Source organism: Natrix helvetica, assembly GCF_964273705.1.
Source record: "Natrix helvetica genome assembly, chromosome: 4".
NCBI lineage: Eukaryota > Metazoa > Chordata > Lepidosauria > Squamata > Natricidae > Natrix > Natrix helvetica.
Window position 1 is genome coordinate 76,181,244 of NC_138550.1, and position 17,214 is coordinate 76,198,457.

The 17,214-nt window shown below is 39.8% G+C and overlaps 1 protein-coding gene across 1 annotated transcript in view; it reads left to right on the forward strand.

Annotated features, from left to right (window-relative positions):
* NSUN2 (NOP2/Sun RNA methyltransferase 2) overlaps positions 1 to 7,831 on the forward strand; it is a 33,100-nt gene extending 25,269 nt beyond the window's left edge. Inside the window, exons 15-19 of the mRNA XM_081953364.1 lie at positions 535 to 670; positions 1,964 to 2,038; positions 4,419 to 4,557; positions 5,124 to 5,163; positions 7,349 to 7,831. Coding sequence (XP_081809490.1) covers positions 535 to 670; positions 1,964 to 2,038; positions 4,419 to 4,557; positions 5,124 to 5,163; positions 7,349 to 7,733 — 775 coding nt within the window. The 3' untranslated portion in view covers positions 7,734 to 7,831. The remainder of the gene's footprint in view (positions 1 to 534; positions 671 to 1,963; positions 2,039 to 4,418; positions 4,558 to 5,123; positions 5,164 to 7,348) is intronic.
* Positions 7,832 to 17,214: the final 9,383 nt, after the last annotated feature.

A 17,214-nucleotide genomic window follows, 5' to 3' on the forward strand; every position in this document is an offset into this window, starting at 1 on the left:
AAGGTAAGGTAAACATGCTTTCTGCTAATAAAAAAGCATTATTTGTTATGAGAAAAAGCATGGAGACTACGTATCAGATAAGAGCTTCTATTTGGATAAATCTATTGTTAGATTTATCTAGCCAGCAAAAGTGCCCTTTCTCTAGTGCATTCCATGTATGTAAGACTGCTATATCTGTTGCGCAGTTTTCATGATGATTTGGTCCCCATATTTTTAGACTGTATTGTAATTCTGTCACCTCCAATTTTCATGGTACTGTACGTTTGCTTCATAAATAGGAAGCTATACTTTGTGTTCACTGAATCCAAATCATTTGATTTTGAAAAGAAAGAAAGAAAATGAGTCCCAATAAAGTAGAATGTATTTTAGTACTTATTTTAAATATACTGCATTTACTCATTCAATTACAGTTGAGTAAGTTCCATTAACATCTTTTCTGAAACCTCCCCCCCCCCACCTCCCTTCCCCAGAATTATCCATGTTATGTAAAATTGCAATAGGATGATTCTATGTAATAATTGTAACTATTTTCAGGAACTTTTACGCACTGGATCCTTCATTCCCTAAGATGAATTTGCTAACTCGTACTCAAGAAGGAAAGAAAAGACAGGTGTATATGGTTTCCAAGGAGATACGGGATGTACTGTTGAACAACAGTGAAAAGCTAAAGGTTTGATTTATATTTATGTTTTCAGTAAAAAATCCTTATTCAAAATGCTATTAAGAGGACTTGAGAATCTTCTCTTGAAAATTGCTGTCTTTCGTTACAATTTATTCCAAAGGTGCACTTTCCCTATTAATTTTAGTGCTGTTGTGTAGAAAGGTTTTTCGCAAAGCTATTCTAAATTCCAAATTGTCTGAGCTGCTACTTGCAGAGACAGGGTCCTCCGTCTCGCAGCAAGCCAAGGGGAGAGCAAATTGGCTCCACTTTCCTCCTGTGTTCTTCGGGAGCTCTGACCGATCCCTGGAACTGCGGGGGTGTCAGGCTCTCCTTCTCGCAGCTCTGCAGGAAGGGCTGCTGGCCGGAGGCTGCGATCAGGTTGCAGGCTATTAATTCAGCTCTGCAAGCCACGCCTGGTCACAAACAGCCTTTTCAAGCTGCGGCTGAAGGAAAAAAGCCGTTTGCAGCACATGGAGCCTTCTGATGGCCATTTTGGAGGCACGCTCGTGGAAGCGGCTATTTGTAAGCCCCGAAAATTACCACTTGCCAGTGTTGGGCAAGCACAATATGTATTATATTCAATATATATATTTAATATAATATTGAATACTTATTGAATATAATCCTTATGTGATTAATGGAACTCTATTAAATGTCGGTTATATATATATATATATATATATATATGTATGTGTATATATATATATGTATGTATGTATGTATGTATGTATGTATGTTGTATTTGTGCTAATAAATAAATAAAGGGAGACTAGTATAGATCTATTTCAACCTATTTAGGTCTCATCAGCTAGCCATACCCTTACTGGGAATCGAACCAGGACTGTATTGCATATTAGGCCGATGTAATTGTCACTAAGCCACAGGCTCTCTTCCTTATCAGCTAGGCCAGGGAAATAGGTATGTATTTGTGTTACAACCCTGGTATGCCCAAATATGGGAGGGAGCTCACTACTCCCCCTTTCTGTCCTTTGGCTCATTACAGAGGACCATCCAGGCAGAAAACCATATTTTTATTTTTAATGTTGCCTTTTTATATTTGTGTTGTATTTGTGCTGATAAATAAATAAAGGGAGACTAGTATGGATGTAATTGTCATTAAGCCACAGGCTCTCTTCCTTATCAGCTAGGCCAGGGAAATAGGTATGTATTTGTGTTACAACCCCTGGTATGCCCAAATATGGGAGGGAGCTATATATATATATATAAAATTGTTGGTGCTGACTCCTGGTATTATAATGCTTAAGTATGCTGAAATATCCTACTTTTTAAAACCCCAAATAGGTTATTAATACAGGAATTAAAGTGTGGTGCCGCAATAATGATGGAGATGGTTGTGCCTTCAGATTAGCACAAGAGGTAAGAATGAATGCATTATTATTACATAATATTTTTCCATAATCCTCCTGGAAACAATAGCAACAACTTGCAGTATTAACTTTTGTCCTGTGTTATTGCTGCATATGCTTTTATATTCACTTCATTACATTATGATTGTTTTTATTATTACTTACGTTACTGTCACTCTTTTGAAGAAACCTAGGGTAACATAATACATGATAGTTGGCAGATATCTTTCTTTTTCTCACATACGAAATAGCCTTGGAGTTCAACAATTTAAAGTAGAAGTTAAAAGTATTCCAGGTAAGTATGGTAATCAATCACAGTGTCACAAATAAGTAACATAATCTTAATATTTTTAGGCCTAAGAGACATGTTTACTGATGAAGTTTTGTTTAGCAACTTCAAACTGCTGGAGTTTTTTCTTTGAAGTTATCTTAAAATAAATTAATGGTTGAGACAAAAACACTTATCTGTAAACAAAAATGGAATAGACTTAAGACTTAAAAGATTTAAAAATAGCAATGTTCGTTCATTCATTCCTTTTATTATTATACCTTTTGTCAAGTATATAAAACAATCTTTGGGGTAAGTTAAGCAGAGAAAAAATAACTAGCTGGAGGTTCCTCAGTAAACTCATGTGGATGGACCTAAAATATAGTCACTACAATGCTAGTTCATCTCCTTAACCATTGCACCATACCACGTTAGAAACCATCAAAATAATATTTCAGTTTCCTGGAACAGTGTCTTGGAGTAAATAGCAGGAGAACTTCATAATAAGATTTCTTTTTAAAGAGAAGTTTTATTTTATTTATTTATTTCCTTTTATTTAGGAAATTTATATCAGCATTAACTGTTTCGTGCTATACAGTGTGTTACATCTTACATACATTTGTAGTAGAACTGACCTCTGTTAACAATGCTTAAGTGTTAAACCAGGACTAAAGTTTAAGTGGCAGTGGAGAGTATTGCTTCTTTCATCATAAAGAAATAGTCTCGGTTTACAATCACAATTGAGCCCAAAATTTCTGCTGCTAAGCGAGACTGTTGTTAATTGAATTTGCCCCATTTTAGTATCTTTCTTGCCATAATTGCTAAGTGAATCACTGCAGTTGTTAAATTAGTAACATGGTTGTTAAGTGAATTTGGCTTCCCTATTGACATTACTTGTCAAAGATGATCACATGATCCTGGGACACTGCAAGCATTGTAAATATGAGTATTGCTAAGCTGTTTAATTTTAATCATGTGACCATAGGGATGTTTGCAATGGTTGTTTGAAAAACAGTTGTCAGTCATTTTTTTCAATGCCTTTGTAACTTTGAATAGTCATCAAATGAACCGTTGTAAATCAAGGATTACCTGTACATGCTAATTGAGAATACCATCTAGTTTAATGAAAAAGAAAAGAAGGACTAGGGGAGACTTGATAGCAGTGTTCCAATATTTCAGGGGTTGCCATAAATAAGAGGGAGTCAAACTATTCTCCAAAGAACCTGAGGGTAGAACAAGAAGCACCTGAGGGTAGAACAAGAAGCAATGAATGGAAACTAATCAAGGAGAGAAGCAACTTAGAACTGAGGAGAAATTTCCTGACAGTTAGAACAATTCATCAATGGAACAGCTTGCCTGTTCCAGTTGTGAATGCCCCAACACTGGAAGTTTTAAGAAGATATTGGATAGCCATTTGTCTGAAACGGTATAGGGTTTCCTGCCTAGGCAGGGGGTTGGACTAGAAGACCTCCAAGGTCCTTTCCAACTCTGATATTGTATTGTGTTGTATTGTATTGTATTGTATTGTACTATATTATATTGTATCTCTGCCTAAATTGCTGTATATTTTTATTGAGGTAGTAGGATTGTTGGAATAGAATGGCAATCTCTTGAGGTTTCTATGTTAGATTTTTAAAAGTATCTTCATTTCAGTGTTTATGGCATTGGACCACAAAAACCAGGAGACTGTCAATTGTAGTCCTAACTTAGATGTGAGTGGGTGACATTAGGCCATCACTGTCTTCCAGCCCTAGGAAGAAAGCAGTGCCAAACCACTTTTGAACAAAAAACCTTGACAGGAAACTGCTGGGACTTGTTTAGGCAAATTTATGCATACGTGCTTGCTTATATGTATGTATGTATATGTTTAATATGAAAGTAATAAATTTGAGGATGTTTTAATTAACACTGTATGGTTAGAAGACTATACAGTTGATGTATTTGATTAATTATCTGTATATTTTGTTCCATACTATTGTATTACACAGCCAGAAAGTGTTGGAAGTTCCAGTCTCTTACTATATTCTATTCAGATGCTGAAAATCTTTCCTTAAAAATAGATTTCTGTTTTGGATTTCGAAAGAAATGGCTGCGTTTTAAAAATCATGTCTTTCACTTCCAGGGCATATATACATTGCATCCTTTCATCAGTGCCAGAACTATTAAGGCTGGCATAGAAGATATTAAAATTTTGTTAACTGAAGAAAATCCATTCTTAAGCAGGTTCAGTAATGAATCACGCAGTCAACTGAATGGAATGGGTAAGTGAGCATTCTTGCTAACTAGTACCAGTAGTTATTTGAGATTCAAGATTTGATTTACATTGTTTATTTAGTTTTAGAGAAGTTGATTTCCAGCTGGTTAACTTTTTTTATATTAATGGTCAAAGCTGATGGCCACTATTCATTTATGCCCATTTGTCAGAAGGTAGCTCTTGAACCCCTCTGAAATCCTTTTTGCTATCCCATCGTTACTGTTTGTGTTTTCACTTGGTCTAAATGACTTGTAGATTATTGCCATCCATGATTTTTATTTTCTAAGAATGCCTCAGAGACTAATGTTGGGCCCAAAGTTACTTTCGGGACTAAAGATAACCCAGTAATTAAGTTAACTATGTGAATGGGAGCTAGTGAAATTTAAAGATTCCTCTATCTGGTGAAGATCACTATCTAAACATTTTTAATAGCAGCTCAAGAATATTAATAATTTCCTAACAACATCTGCTTTGATAGAAAAGATGGTAGTGTTCAGCAAACTATATAGGGAATAACTATATTTGTATAGTAATAATCTGTTGCTTTAAAACATTATACTCTGTTTGTTTCAGCTATGGGGAGCATAGTCTTGAAATATGAACCAGACCAAAGGTAAGTAACCTCTGTGTTCAGTTTATACAAATGTGTTTATTGATGTAGAGATCAGTGGTGGGTTTCAAAAAATTTTTAGAACCTATTCTGTAGGAGTGGCCTATTTTGTGGGAGTGGTTTGGCGATCATGTGACCGGGGTGAGAGTGGCTTGGCGATCATGTGACCGGGGTGAGAGTGGCTTGGCGATCATGTGACAGGGTGGGAGTGGCCAACTTGATGTCACTCAGCAGGAGATGTCATGGATTGGGTAAAATGTGGTGAAGCTCACTTGCTTAGCAACCAAAATTTTGGGGTCAATTGTAGTCATAAGTCAAGGACTATCTGCGTTCCTCTGCATGGCAGCTTTGTCTAGTAAACTCCTTCCCTTTCTGGCAATTTTCCTCTCTGTTAGAGGCACCAAAATAATCCAGACAATGTAAGGTTTCCTGCTGTAGGAGGGGGTTGGACTACATGACCTCCGAGTAGCCTTCTAGCCCTAAATTGCTGTGCGGTTTTTCTTTCTTTCTGCTAACAGAAACCTGACTGAGGCTCATTGCACATTCCTGCCAGATAGAGATAATGAGATAATGACCCTAGAGAAAGAATGGCTTCCATTCACAAGCAGAGAATCATCCAAACCCTTTTAGAAACACAAAGCCCATATTGCACAAGCCCCAAAGCTTCGAAAACATAAAACCATATAACATATAACCATATAACCAATTTGTTGTTCCCTGCACCTTTTCAATTTAAAGCTTCAATTTAAAGTTATAAGCATTAAGATTTGTGGACTTCAACTTCCAGAATTCCACAGCCAGGCATGTTCAGTTCCAATTTAAAACGACAGCATTTGTTTTTCTCCTTTACGAAAGAAATTTCCATCTTTCTTTTTCTTTCTTTCTCTTTCTCCCTTCCCCTCCTTCCTCCCCCTCTCTCTCCTCTGTTCCCCCTTCTCACTCTCTCAAACACACAGAAGTTGGATTGGATTTATCTATCTTCCCTCTCTCACTCTCTCTCAAACACAGCGTGCACACATAGAAGTTGGATTGGGTATCTCTCTCCTACCCCCTTCCCTCTCTCACTCCCTCTCAACACAGCGCACACACAGAGAAGTTGGATTGAATATCTCTCCCAATGGCTTGAAAGCAGCTCCTCTGCCATCCCTCCCATTCCCCCGCTGCCTTCCCCAAACACCTCCCCCATTGCAAATGCAGCATACTGTCTGGGTGGGAAATGCCTGGAACACATGAAAGCCCACCCACTCACCTCCTGCTGCAGGCTAGGGTGAGAGGAGAGCCAGAGAATCCGGAGGAGAGCCTTCTGAAAGAACGGGGCTGGGGTAAAGTGTGTGTACTACAGCATGCCCCTTTGTCTGGCTTCCCTCCTCCTGTGGTCTCCTCAGTACTCATTCAAGCTCTCCCTCCCCAGTCTGGTTTGATTGCAGGTGGAGCCACGCTGCCTTTTCAAACCTGTAGTCAGTGAAGCTGGGCTGGATTTTTGCATAACTTTATCCAGCTGTCGGGGTAGGGGGAATGACTTTCTTCCCAGGCCCCCGTCCGTTTCTTACCCTCCCCCCCCAAGCCGGATAAGGCTATGCAAAAAGCCAGCCCTCACCGGCGCCTAGCTTCACTGACTGCAGGCAGCATCAAACTACATAAGGGAGGGAGAGAGTGAGGGAGAGAGCTTGAACGAGCCAGAGCCCTTCCCTCCAGCCTTTGCCCAAAGCCCCCACTGCACCAGGAGGGTGAAGTTTGAATTCCTCCCCCCCCCCTCCGACCCACGCATACCTTTTCCAGCTGCTTCAGAGAGGGCTTCAATGCTGCTGTTGCTTCGGGTCCTCTGAAGAAGCGCCGCCCTTGCTTCCTTCTCTTTGAGAACCGCCTTGCAAACACGGGCAGGCCAGGGGAGCGTACTGGTACAGGGGTGTGGCCATGCTGCTGTGGAACGGGTACGCAAAAGTACAGCAAATTTCTGACCCCGGTACACCTGTACTGGTACGTACCGGCTGGAATCCACCTCTGGTACAGACCCTTTTGAGTAGAAACTGAACAGAAATAAAAAAGGCTTAATTTAATGCTTTCAAGAAACTGTGATTTCTAGGAATCTAGAACAAACAAGCCAGTAGTATTGTTTAAAATTACTAATGAATCCTTTGAAGAAAGTAAAACTGAAGCATCAATAGATTATGCATTTGTCTATTTGTAGCAAACAAGATTCCCATCAGTGCTCTGTTTTGCTGTGTGGTTGGCTTGGCAAGACATCCCTTCGTGCCTTTGTGCCCAAGAATGAGAGATTGCATTATCTGAGAATGATGGGACTTGAGGTATTCAAAGCAAAAAGGAAAGAAGAAAATGTAGAAGGTCAGCTGGAAGCAGCATCAGGGCAAGTGCTAGAAGAAATGGAACTTGAATATAAAACCAAAAACATCGATCAGTTAACGACAGTAAAAGAAGATGAATTCAATGGACAGCATGAAAAAATATTATTGGAAGCCCGCACAGTAGAAAACCTTTCTTCCACTGACAAAGATGAAAATACCAGAAATATGCAAAGCAAAAGTAATGTTGACATTATGGGGAAAAAAGACTAAAAAGTCAATTTGCATTGACTATTCATGTGCATTTTTTATAATTATGTACTGCAAAGCATTTAAAATAATTTTAATAAAGCATTTCAGTTGTTGAGAAATGTGGTACACAATTATTTTATAAGAGTTTTTCTCCAATCTTTTTAGTAAAAATTGTTTTAACCAAATGAATAGCATATTGCAATCGCTTCAGTGAATTTGTTTCTATCAATGGATTTGAATCACTAAAATGATAGGTCATTTTAGAAATTAAATAGCTTTATTGATACATTAATATACCATAATTTATAAATATGATAATCTTTGGGAGATAATTTTATCTTTCATACACTCTTAGTCATTGTTATTGTTCCTCTGAATTCATGTAATAAAAATGAACTATGTTGACAGTATACAGTAGCCTAGATTTGAGCTGTGTAATTATAAGTCCTAAAATTCAGTTTCAGTTCAAAATTTATGTATTAGTTTTATATCATTTTCTTTTCCCCAAATCTGGATTTTACACCTGATAATTGATTTTAGATTGGAATTCGGAGAAACATCTTAAAAATTAATGTCACTATATTCATCCAAAATGTGGTCATTTTTTTAATGATTGGTTCCACTAACTTTGGGTTGCCACAGTGTATTATGCAGCTTATATTAAAATCACATGTTTCTGCTTACCCAAATTAATGCTAAGATTGTGTACTAGTTTTGTACCACTTTATGCTATGATTGCCTGGATTTTGTATCACCACAATTAAATGTCTTGGTTCAGAGGATATACTTAAAACCCTCAATCTTACTGTATTCACTCAAAATTTAAGCCAGAGTTTAATATTGCATTGGCCCATCAAATACAGGTTTTAGTTCATACAGGCTAATACTTCTGTTTTAGCCACAATAATGATTAATCTGATAGTCAGTATTTTTATGTAGCACAGCTATAGTACCTTATTTTTCATGTTCTTTTGATTTCTGGGGTTTTAGGGTTCCTTCCCCCTCAAGCCCTCCAATCTACAATATAACCTCCCTCCAGATGTTGAATTATATCATTTCTTGAACAATTTTGTTCATTAAATGAAACAACATTACCAGACACATTTAATAAATCCATTCCTTCCAGATTGGACTTCTAGAATATTGCTAATGGAAGTAGCTGTTAAAAGTACATTCCAAATAATTATGTATCTTAACACTGACGTTCTAGTCATTTAGGTTTTAATGTTTGCTGGTTTATTTTAATAACTGCCATCAATTCTTTGTGTGTTTTCATTTGAATTGAAAACTATTCACACATCCCCAACCACAGCAAAATTGCTAATAAGTAAATGATAACAAATAAGTGCTATTTACACTGCATTAAATTGTTTCTACGCAGGTGCTAAGCTTTTGTAGGGGTGTAGTTGAATCAAATACAAAAGTGGGTTTGGTAAAAAAAAATCTACTAATGAAATGTAGGTGATTATTTGGGGTCAGCCCATGTTGGTTTTGAGGTATTCTATAGATCATCAGGACTTCACAGTTGTGTGTGTGTGTGTGTGTGTGTGTGTGTGTGTAAGAGCAAGTGTACATAGCAATCAGTAAAGTTTTATTGTTATTTTAAATTCACTGGGTCTCCATGTATTCCAAAAAACTGGTTGTGACTCAGTGTTTGGTTGAAAATGTGAGGGCTCTGAGTGACAAGCCATCAGCTGAACCTGGGACCATGTGTAACACTGCCCCAAGGTTTTTGTGACTACTCATCCCATAATTCCCCAAACATTGAGAGATTGTCAATGCCTTAATTCATTCATTGTTTATTCTTTCATGTGGAAGGGCAGGGAGTCTCAGGTTAGGCAGAAATTGGGCATGAGAAAAATGGAGCTATCAGAGAAGCGGTTATGGTTCTCTAGAGGGTAAAATCCAGTATCTTCCTGCCATTTGATCAAACCCATCAATGTTTATGCTAACTTGTTTAAACTAATTAAATTAGACTAATCTAACATTATTGTATTTTCAAAAAAATATGTAATATTTTTCATAAAACTGCTTTCTTTCGGTTGATTTTTATTTACAAAAAGGGAACCAAACTTATTTGCTGTAGCAAAGCAAACAAAAGTAAATGTAAAATAAAATCTAAGACTGGAATTTTTATTATGACAATTTTTTTTTTTTGGTCTACAGCCCACTTGGTGGCATAAGTTTTGCGTAAAAAGAAGGTAGGGTAAAATAATAAAAACGTAATTTATATCTGCTATTGCTAATCTGCCCAACAATAAATAGATGAATCAGAGATCTGGATATAATTTAAAAATGACAAGCCAGTATTCTTGTAAATTCAGTTTACAAATGAAAATAGTTTTTGTAATCTAGGACTACTCCAAGAAATAATAATGGGAAGGCATGATTAAAAATTCTAATTCTAATTCTCTTGAAAATGAAATGTTGGCTACATCCAGTGATTTTTCAGAAGGAAGTTTCATCTATATACAAACAATTTTAGAGAGTTTTGGATTTTTTAAATCATTCTTGATTTCAAATATTATATACTAGCTGAATGCCTGTTCTCTGCTACGAAACTATGTGATCAGGCTTGATAAATTGACACAGCTTGAAAATAAATGAGTAGTTACTATTGGCCTCTCCTCTACCCTTCTCTCCCTCAGGCTGGCCCCATTGATCCTCTCCTATCCCCTTCTCTCCCTCAGGCTTGCCCCACAGAGGCCTCTCCTATCTTATCCCCTTCTCTCCCTCAGATTGGCCCCATTGATCCTCTCTTCCTCTTTAGCATCAGAGCATTTTTCCAGTGGGGAGGGGGAGTAAAATGTCTAAACTCCCAGCCTGCAGGCCAGATGAGTCATTCGCTGGCCATGCCCACACCCAAGTGGCAGTTGGAACAGTTCTTTTCAGGTGGGGTGGGGGAGTGGAACGTCTTAACTCCTTAGCATCAGAGCGTCTTAATAATACTATAAGAAATATGTGCCAACTTTCAAATTTGTAGGCTTTACGGTTCTGGAGATTTCGTGATGATGCATGAGTGGTATTTCGCTTATATATATATATATATATAGATTAGAACAGAAGAGGGCAGCACAACACAAGTCAGGAATTTTTTTTTAAAAAAATTGTGAAGTACTGTATATAGATAGTTGCTCTGAATTGAGAGAAACACTCAAATCACAACTTTGGGGATGAAAGTTGTAACTAACAAGAACATACAGTTTGCTTAATGTGTTGTGATCTTGCCATTAAATATTTTGGCTGAAAAAATGGTATTCAGTTTAGAGAATTGTGTTCTTTGTGGAATCACAGAGTTGGATGGAATTTTGCAGGGTACTAAGCTCTCTTGTTGCTTCATATAGGATTGAAATCCACATGAAAGTATCTGTAACAATGACCGTCCAAACTCCAATCTTTTCATGAAGCTCATTATCTGTCTACATTGTTATTACACTATTTGGAAATGAATTAGAACGAACCAAATGAGCCATTCAACTAGAATAATCCTTCTTATAACTTCACATCATTAATCCATGACATACAAGATATTGATTAATAAACTTGAATGTGATGGAGGGGAAAGCATATGGAAAAACCTCACTTTAGAGCAAAGCCATGTGACACCTAGCTATTGAATCCACTAAGATTCTCTAAATCTCTGACAAGCCTTTGAGGGATTCTTTTTTTACCTGAAAATACCAGGGAGGCTTAAACTGGGAACTGTTGCATTGGAAGCATATACTATACTGATATAAAGCCGCCCTGGCTTTACTGGATAGTTGGTTATGCATAAATGCAATATATTCTACAACTGAAATAAATGCAAAAATAAAATGTATATTAGTTGGTGACTGTTAATGGAAAGATGGTTTCTGTTAATGTCTTTTGGCAAAATTATATCTATGCTTATTAATATGTAATATGATCCTAATATCGGGTACAGAAATCTAGGCCTCATAATGTAGCACCAATGAAGTGCCATATTATCAGTGGTGGGTTCCGGATCCCAGTGCAACTGGTTACGATGCAACGGGGCTGCACATCCACCACATGCATGTGTGCAGCGTGTGCATGTGTACTTACCACCCACGGTGCTCCGTGACACTCTAGCTGTTCGGCGGAGCTTCGTGCAGGCGCCGCATCCTTCATGCGCGTGCGTGAAAGCCCCAATCAGCTCAAATACCAGTAAGGATCGCAGGAGGGTGGGCTCTCTGGAGCACCGTACCAGAACGGTACCTTGTGCTCCCAGCAGGCACCGGTATGCCCGTACTGGGGCGCATTGGTCGTATCCCATCACTGCATATTATCCATGGGTGTCAATTTCATTGAGGGCCGCATTAGGGTTGTGTTTGACCTTGGAGGGTCGGGAAGGACATGGGGGGTGGCCATGGTAGGTCATATCAGGGGCACCTGTGGTGGCCAAGTGGTAAGGCAGGATTTCTCTGAGACTCTCACTCTCATTATAATATTCCCTTCTTTCCTCCCTCCCTTCCTTTTCTTTTTCCTTCCCTCTTTCTCCTTTCTTCTTCCTTTCCCTCTTTCCTTATTTTTTCTTCCTTACTTTCTTCCCATCCTTCATTCTTTTTCTTTGTTTTTCCTCTTTCCCTTTCTTCTTTCCTGTCCCTTCTTACATGCTCAAATGCAAAAGGAGAAACATTTCTCCTTTTGTTTTATTTTTACTTTGTTTTGATAGCCCTCTGCCAGTGAAAATGGAGCTTGGGGAGGCGGGGGGGGACGTTTTTGTTGGCAGAGCACTGCGGGCCTGTACTTTGCTGTTTCCAGGCCAGCCCCACAGGCCAGATCTAAGCATCCCGCAGGCCTTGAGTTTGACACCCCTGATCTAATTATCTTGCTCTGAAATATTATAGCACAGTCTAATTATTTTTCATCTTGCGTTGACAAATTATATTTATAAATGGTAATTCAATGAAAACAATTGTGGGATACAAGCAAGGAAAAATTGGCCTGAAGTTGTGATGGCATCTTAGGGAACCAGATGCCATTTAGGGCAAAATGGAAGGTTGTTTATGGTGTTTTTGGCCCATAGGCATCTGTACTTTTGAGACGTGGAAGCCAATCCATGCTAACTGAATATCTAACACAATTCTTCAATATTTTTATCCAACCCTGCGTCCTCTGTACAAATTAGGGCCCAAATGGGTGGGGCAATCTAGCTTGAACAATTAATAATAAAACTGCTGGTGTTTCTGTTTCCCCACTTTCTATGCCGAGGAATGGTGTCCCAACCTCACTACAGGTAAAAAGATTTAGCGAGTAATTGGAAGAACAAAAAATGTGGATAGTGCGATAGTTGCAGTGATCAAAAGTTTCGCTTTTATCTTCTTTCCTTTGCCTCTTTCATTTCGACAGCATACAATGGACACTACAGGATGCAGGAATTTGAATGGCATCTGGTTTAAACTCTTGATCCTTTTTGCCCACCACTTAATTATGTAATCAATAAGGATATCTTCAAATACATTTTATACCAGGGGTGTCAAACTCAATTTGATTGAAGGCCGCATCAGAGTTGTGTTTGACCTCAGGGAGTGCAGGGGGGCATGGCCAGCTTGAGATCACTGTTGTGGCCTGAGTGCCAGCAAAACAGGCTTCTGAGCTCCATTTTCGACTGTGATAGCCACCTGTAGCCTCTCCCAGCGGAAACAGAGCTTGGGAGGGCTGCATGTGGCCCTCGCAACCCCCATTTTCGACTGCGACAGCCTCCTGCAGCCCTCTGCCAGCGAAAATGGAGCTTGAGGGGGGAAACGTGCTGACAGAGCTCCTGAGCTAAGTTTTCACTGGCAGAGGCACTGTGGGCCGGTTCTTCGTTGTTTCCAGGCAGCCCCACGGGCCAGATCCAGTCCACGAGCCTTGAGTTTGACACCCTTGTTCTATTCGGTGTATCTGGGCAATATTCATGTAACTGAATTGTTGATTAATACTCATTAGCCATTTGAATTTATCTGTTGTCAGATACAAACAATTATCAGACAAAATATCCTATGGCACATCCCTTAAAAAAATGGAGATAATTCCTAGATCATATTTGGGAACTAGGGATCTGCAATTTTCTTAAGGAACGTAGAGGAAACAATGTACATGATAAAAGAAGAGAGGTCAAAATAAGTGACAGGATTAGAGACTTGTAATGGGTCTGCAGGCCCCAATCCACCAAATCCTATGAATTCATGTGCCTCAACACAGTGACACATTTTGTATATCCTGCTATGATAGATTCACTTTCAACTTAAAGGGGCTAACTTGTATTTTATTCTTCATGTCTTATGGCTTTATAGTTGAGCAAAGTGTAACCACATCCATGCTTTCTCTCTAATTCTCTTATCTACCGGTAGTGGCTATGCATTGAAAATGCTCTGGTCTGGTATCCTGCAAGAACCAGCCATTTCACTCCCAGTTCCAGCAACCACAATCCCTATTTCTAGGCTTTGGACCAAGAAAATAATTGCTTTGGTGTTCCATCACAGGATGTACCAAAGAAAACTGTGTCTGCTCAGTTGTCCAGAACCTGCAAACAAATGACCTTGAGCTTCAGAAGCATACCCAGGGAATATGGGTGAGGTTAAAGATGTAAAAGTGACATTCCAAGAAGCCTATTTCTATAGTTTTGATATACACTGTGTATTTCTGTTTTACTCATTGTTAGCCACCCAGAATCCATATAAATCTGCATAATATGAGTAAGGGTGTAAGTAAATGAGTAAGGGTGAATGGTCAGGAAAAATTCATTAAAAGCTTCTTTGAGTCCCTCAACTAATAATCACCTCATTCTAATCTTTTTTGTAGGGCTTCAGCAATTTATGCTAGTGACATGTTTTATTGCAAATAAAAATCGTATAAACGTTCCATGGGGCTAAGCTGAAATTAAATTGCTAATCGTGGCACAGCATAGGAAAAATGGCAGAAATCCTTGGAGAAGTAAAGCAAAATATACATTGCTAAGTAAATCATTACTTGGCTGTTGTGAAAGTTCTTCCTCTCAAAAATTCACTCCCTTGGCAGGGGATTAATATTTTTTTAACTGTATAATGAAATAGCACAAGGGCAATTTCTGAACATGGCGCTATATAAGTAAAAAAGAACAAAAGGCTTAAGGATACTTAAGGGGGCTGAGATCATATTAGTATCCACTATTTGTTTTAGAAATTGCCTTCAACATAAAATGTATGACATATTTTAACCATTTGTATGCAACATCATAGAATTGGATGATCCATCAAATCCAACTCTTACTCAAATAAGTATATCCCCAAGAGTTGATTGTTTAAACTTTGCTTGAATAGATGCCACACAGGACAAATCTCCATCTCACTAGGTTATTATTGGTTCCTCTGATGAATTACTATTGCTAGTGAAAATAAATTAATATTTAAGTATTTGCTTTGCTGGGCTTTTATTCCATTCTCTTCTGTGGATACTATTCTGGGAAAAGAAAAGAAAAGCTTACTAGTCAGACAAAAAAAATTCCAAACTTGTATTTTGGATATAGATGTTACCATCTCATAATCCTACATTTTCTCATCAGGCATTTCACCTGTTCTTAGGCTGCAGAAGGATTACTTCAGAGGAGGACCTTCCCTTCAAAATTCTCTCTCTTTCCATCTCCCATACCCTTACATAGTATTTGGAAGATTTCTTAAATGTCCTGAAAGAATATAAGCTTAGGTTAATAGAATGTAACTGGTTCTGTTAGGATATGCATAGACTTAGATGTCTTTATTATTATTTTTAAGTGTACATATATGATGTGCAACCATACCATTCCTAGAGTTGCAAGTACTCTTAAAATATAGCAAGCTTATTGCACCTTTCATAAGCCCTAGTTTCATTTATCTCTGAAAGTAAACTACTTGTGTTCTTAATCCTTTCCTTTGAAGTAAAGGAAATCAGAAGAAAAAAAAACAATACTTATAAAAGAGTAATAATAGGCAAATAAAATGACTGTGCTTTCACTGATTCCATCCTTCTCCTGTGCGCTGCATGGAGAGTCCAAGCATGGGTTAACACAGTCTAACTGCCCTAGGACTGAGTGAGTTTTTTCTTGACCACGCCTCCCTTTGCCTCGTGCAATTCAGTTTTAAAAAGTCAGTCCGCCCGTTTGGACTATAACTGGGGAGCTCCTCAGTCTTAGGGCAGTTACACTGGACTCCCCAAAACTTAAGCAAGTGAAAGAAAGAGATAATACCGGATTGACACGCCTTGCTACAAATTTAATCAGTTTATAAATTGCTGAGAGGGCTGCCAGGTTTCTCCTTGCCTGCTGTGAGTAAACGGAGCGCACGGGGTGGTGAGGCTTGTCTGGCAGCTGCTGGTAAGCTAAGGGGGCGGCGGGAGGCTTATCTCCCCGCTCTTCTCCCCATCGGCGTATATTTGGTGGCCGGGAGGAATGTGGAAGCTCTCCGACGGCAGCGGAGGCCGTTAATTGCCCGGCGGCAGCATCAGCAGCCATGTAAAAGGGATTCACATGCTTTTAGCCACAACCCCAGCTGCTTTGCAAAGAGGAGCTGCGTGCATAGCGGCGGCCATTTTGAAAGGGGGTTTTCGCATGCTTTTTGCTGCAAAACTGGGCCATCCTGAGAAGGAGCTGCGCACGCAGCGGCAACCATTTCACAGCGCTGCGCGGCAGTCCCAGGGATCGAAGCCACGTGGAGAGCCCTCAGCATTTCAGCGCAGAGAAGGGGGAGGCCTGGCCCAGACAGCCAGCGAGGCCTGCCCACGTGACAACAACTAAGGCCACAGCTTGGAGAGGGTCTTGTCCCTTCGGCTTCCCTCTAGCTAGTAGAGCTATCGACGGGCGGTTTTGGACCAGCTGGCCTCTGCCCTTTCATCGCCCCTACAGTCATCGCCTGATCTGTCTGCCCTTACTGAGTCCAGCAGGCTAGTATGGCAGACAAAGGTTTGGGGGCTCAAGAGGTGCAAGCTGGGCCCTCCTCAAAGTGGAGCAAGCTAGACCTTACCCCTAATGCTGGTAGGGGAGGCAGGAATGGATCTAGGAGGTCTTCCCCAGGCCCCTCAGGGGGCCCTGATAAGGCCAAGGAGGGGTCTCGCAGGCAAAAAATTTCACAGGCCCACAGGCATGACAGGTCTCCCGCTCAAGTGGAGCCAGTGCCAGACCCGAACTTGGTTCAGGAGGGTGAAAGGGAACCTGGGTCCCTCCGTAGGGAGAGGTCGCCCCTCTTAGTTGAAGGGATCTCTAGGGATTCTTCCCCAGATGCTTCCTGGGGGTATCCCGACTCTCCCAGCTCATCAGTCAGGGAGGAGTTAGAACCCTTTAAGGGCATGTTCCCTAAGGAGGAGGGACACCCCTTGCAAGGGGTTCTGCCCCATCTACTTCTCGCCCCAGGGAGGACAGAGGTCCTGCCCTGTCCGCTGAGATGAGGGAGGTGATAACGCAGGCCATCTCTCAGGGCATTTCCGAGGGTTTAAGACAGAAGGAGACCCGAGTCACTAGCGTGCCCAAGTCTCGACCTTCCACGGCACAGGCAAGAGACCAAGCGCCACC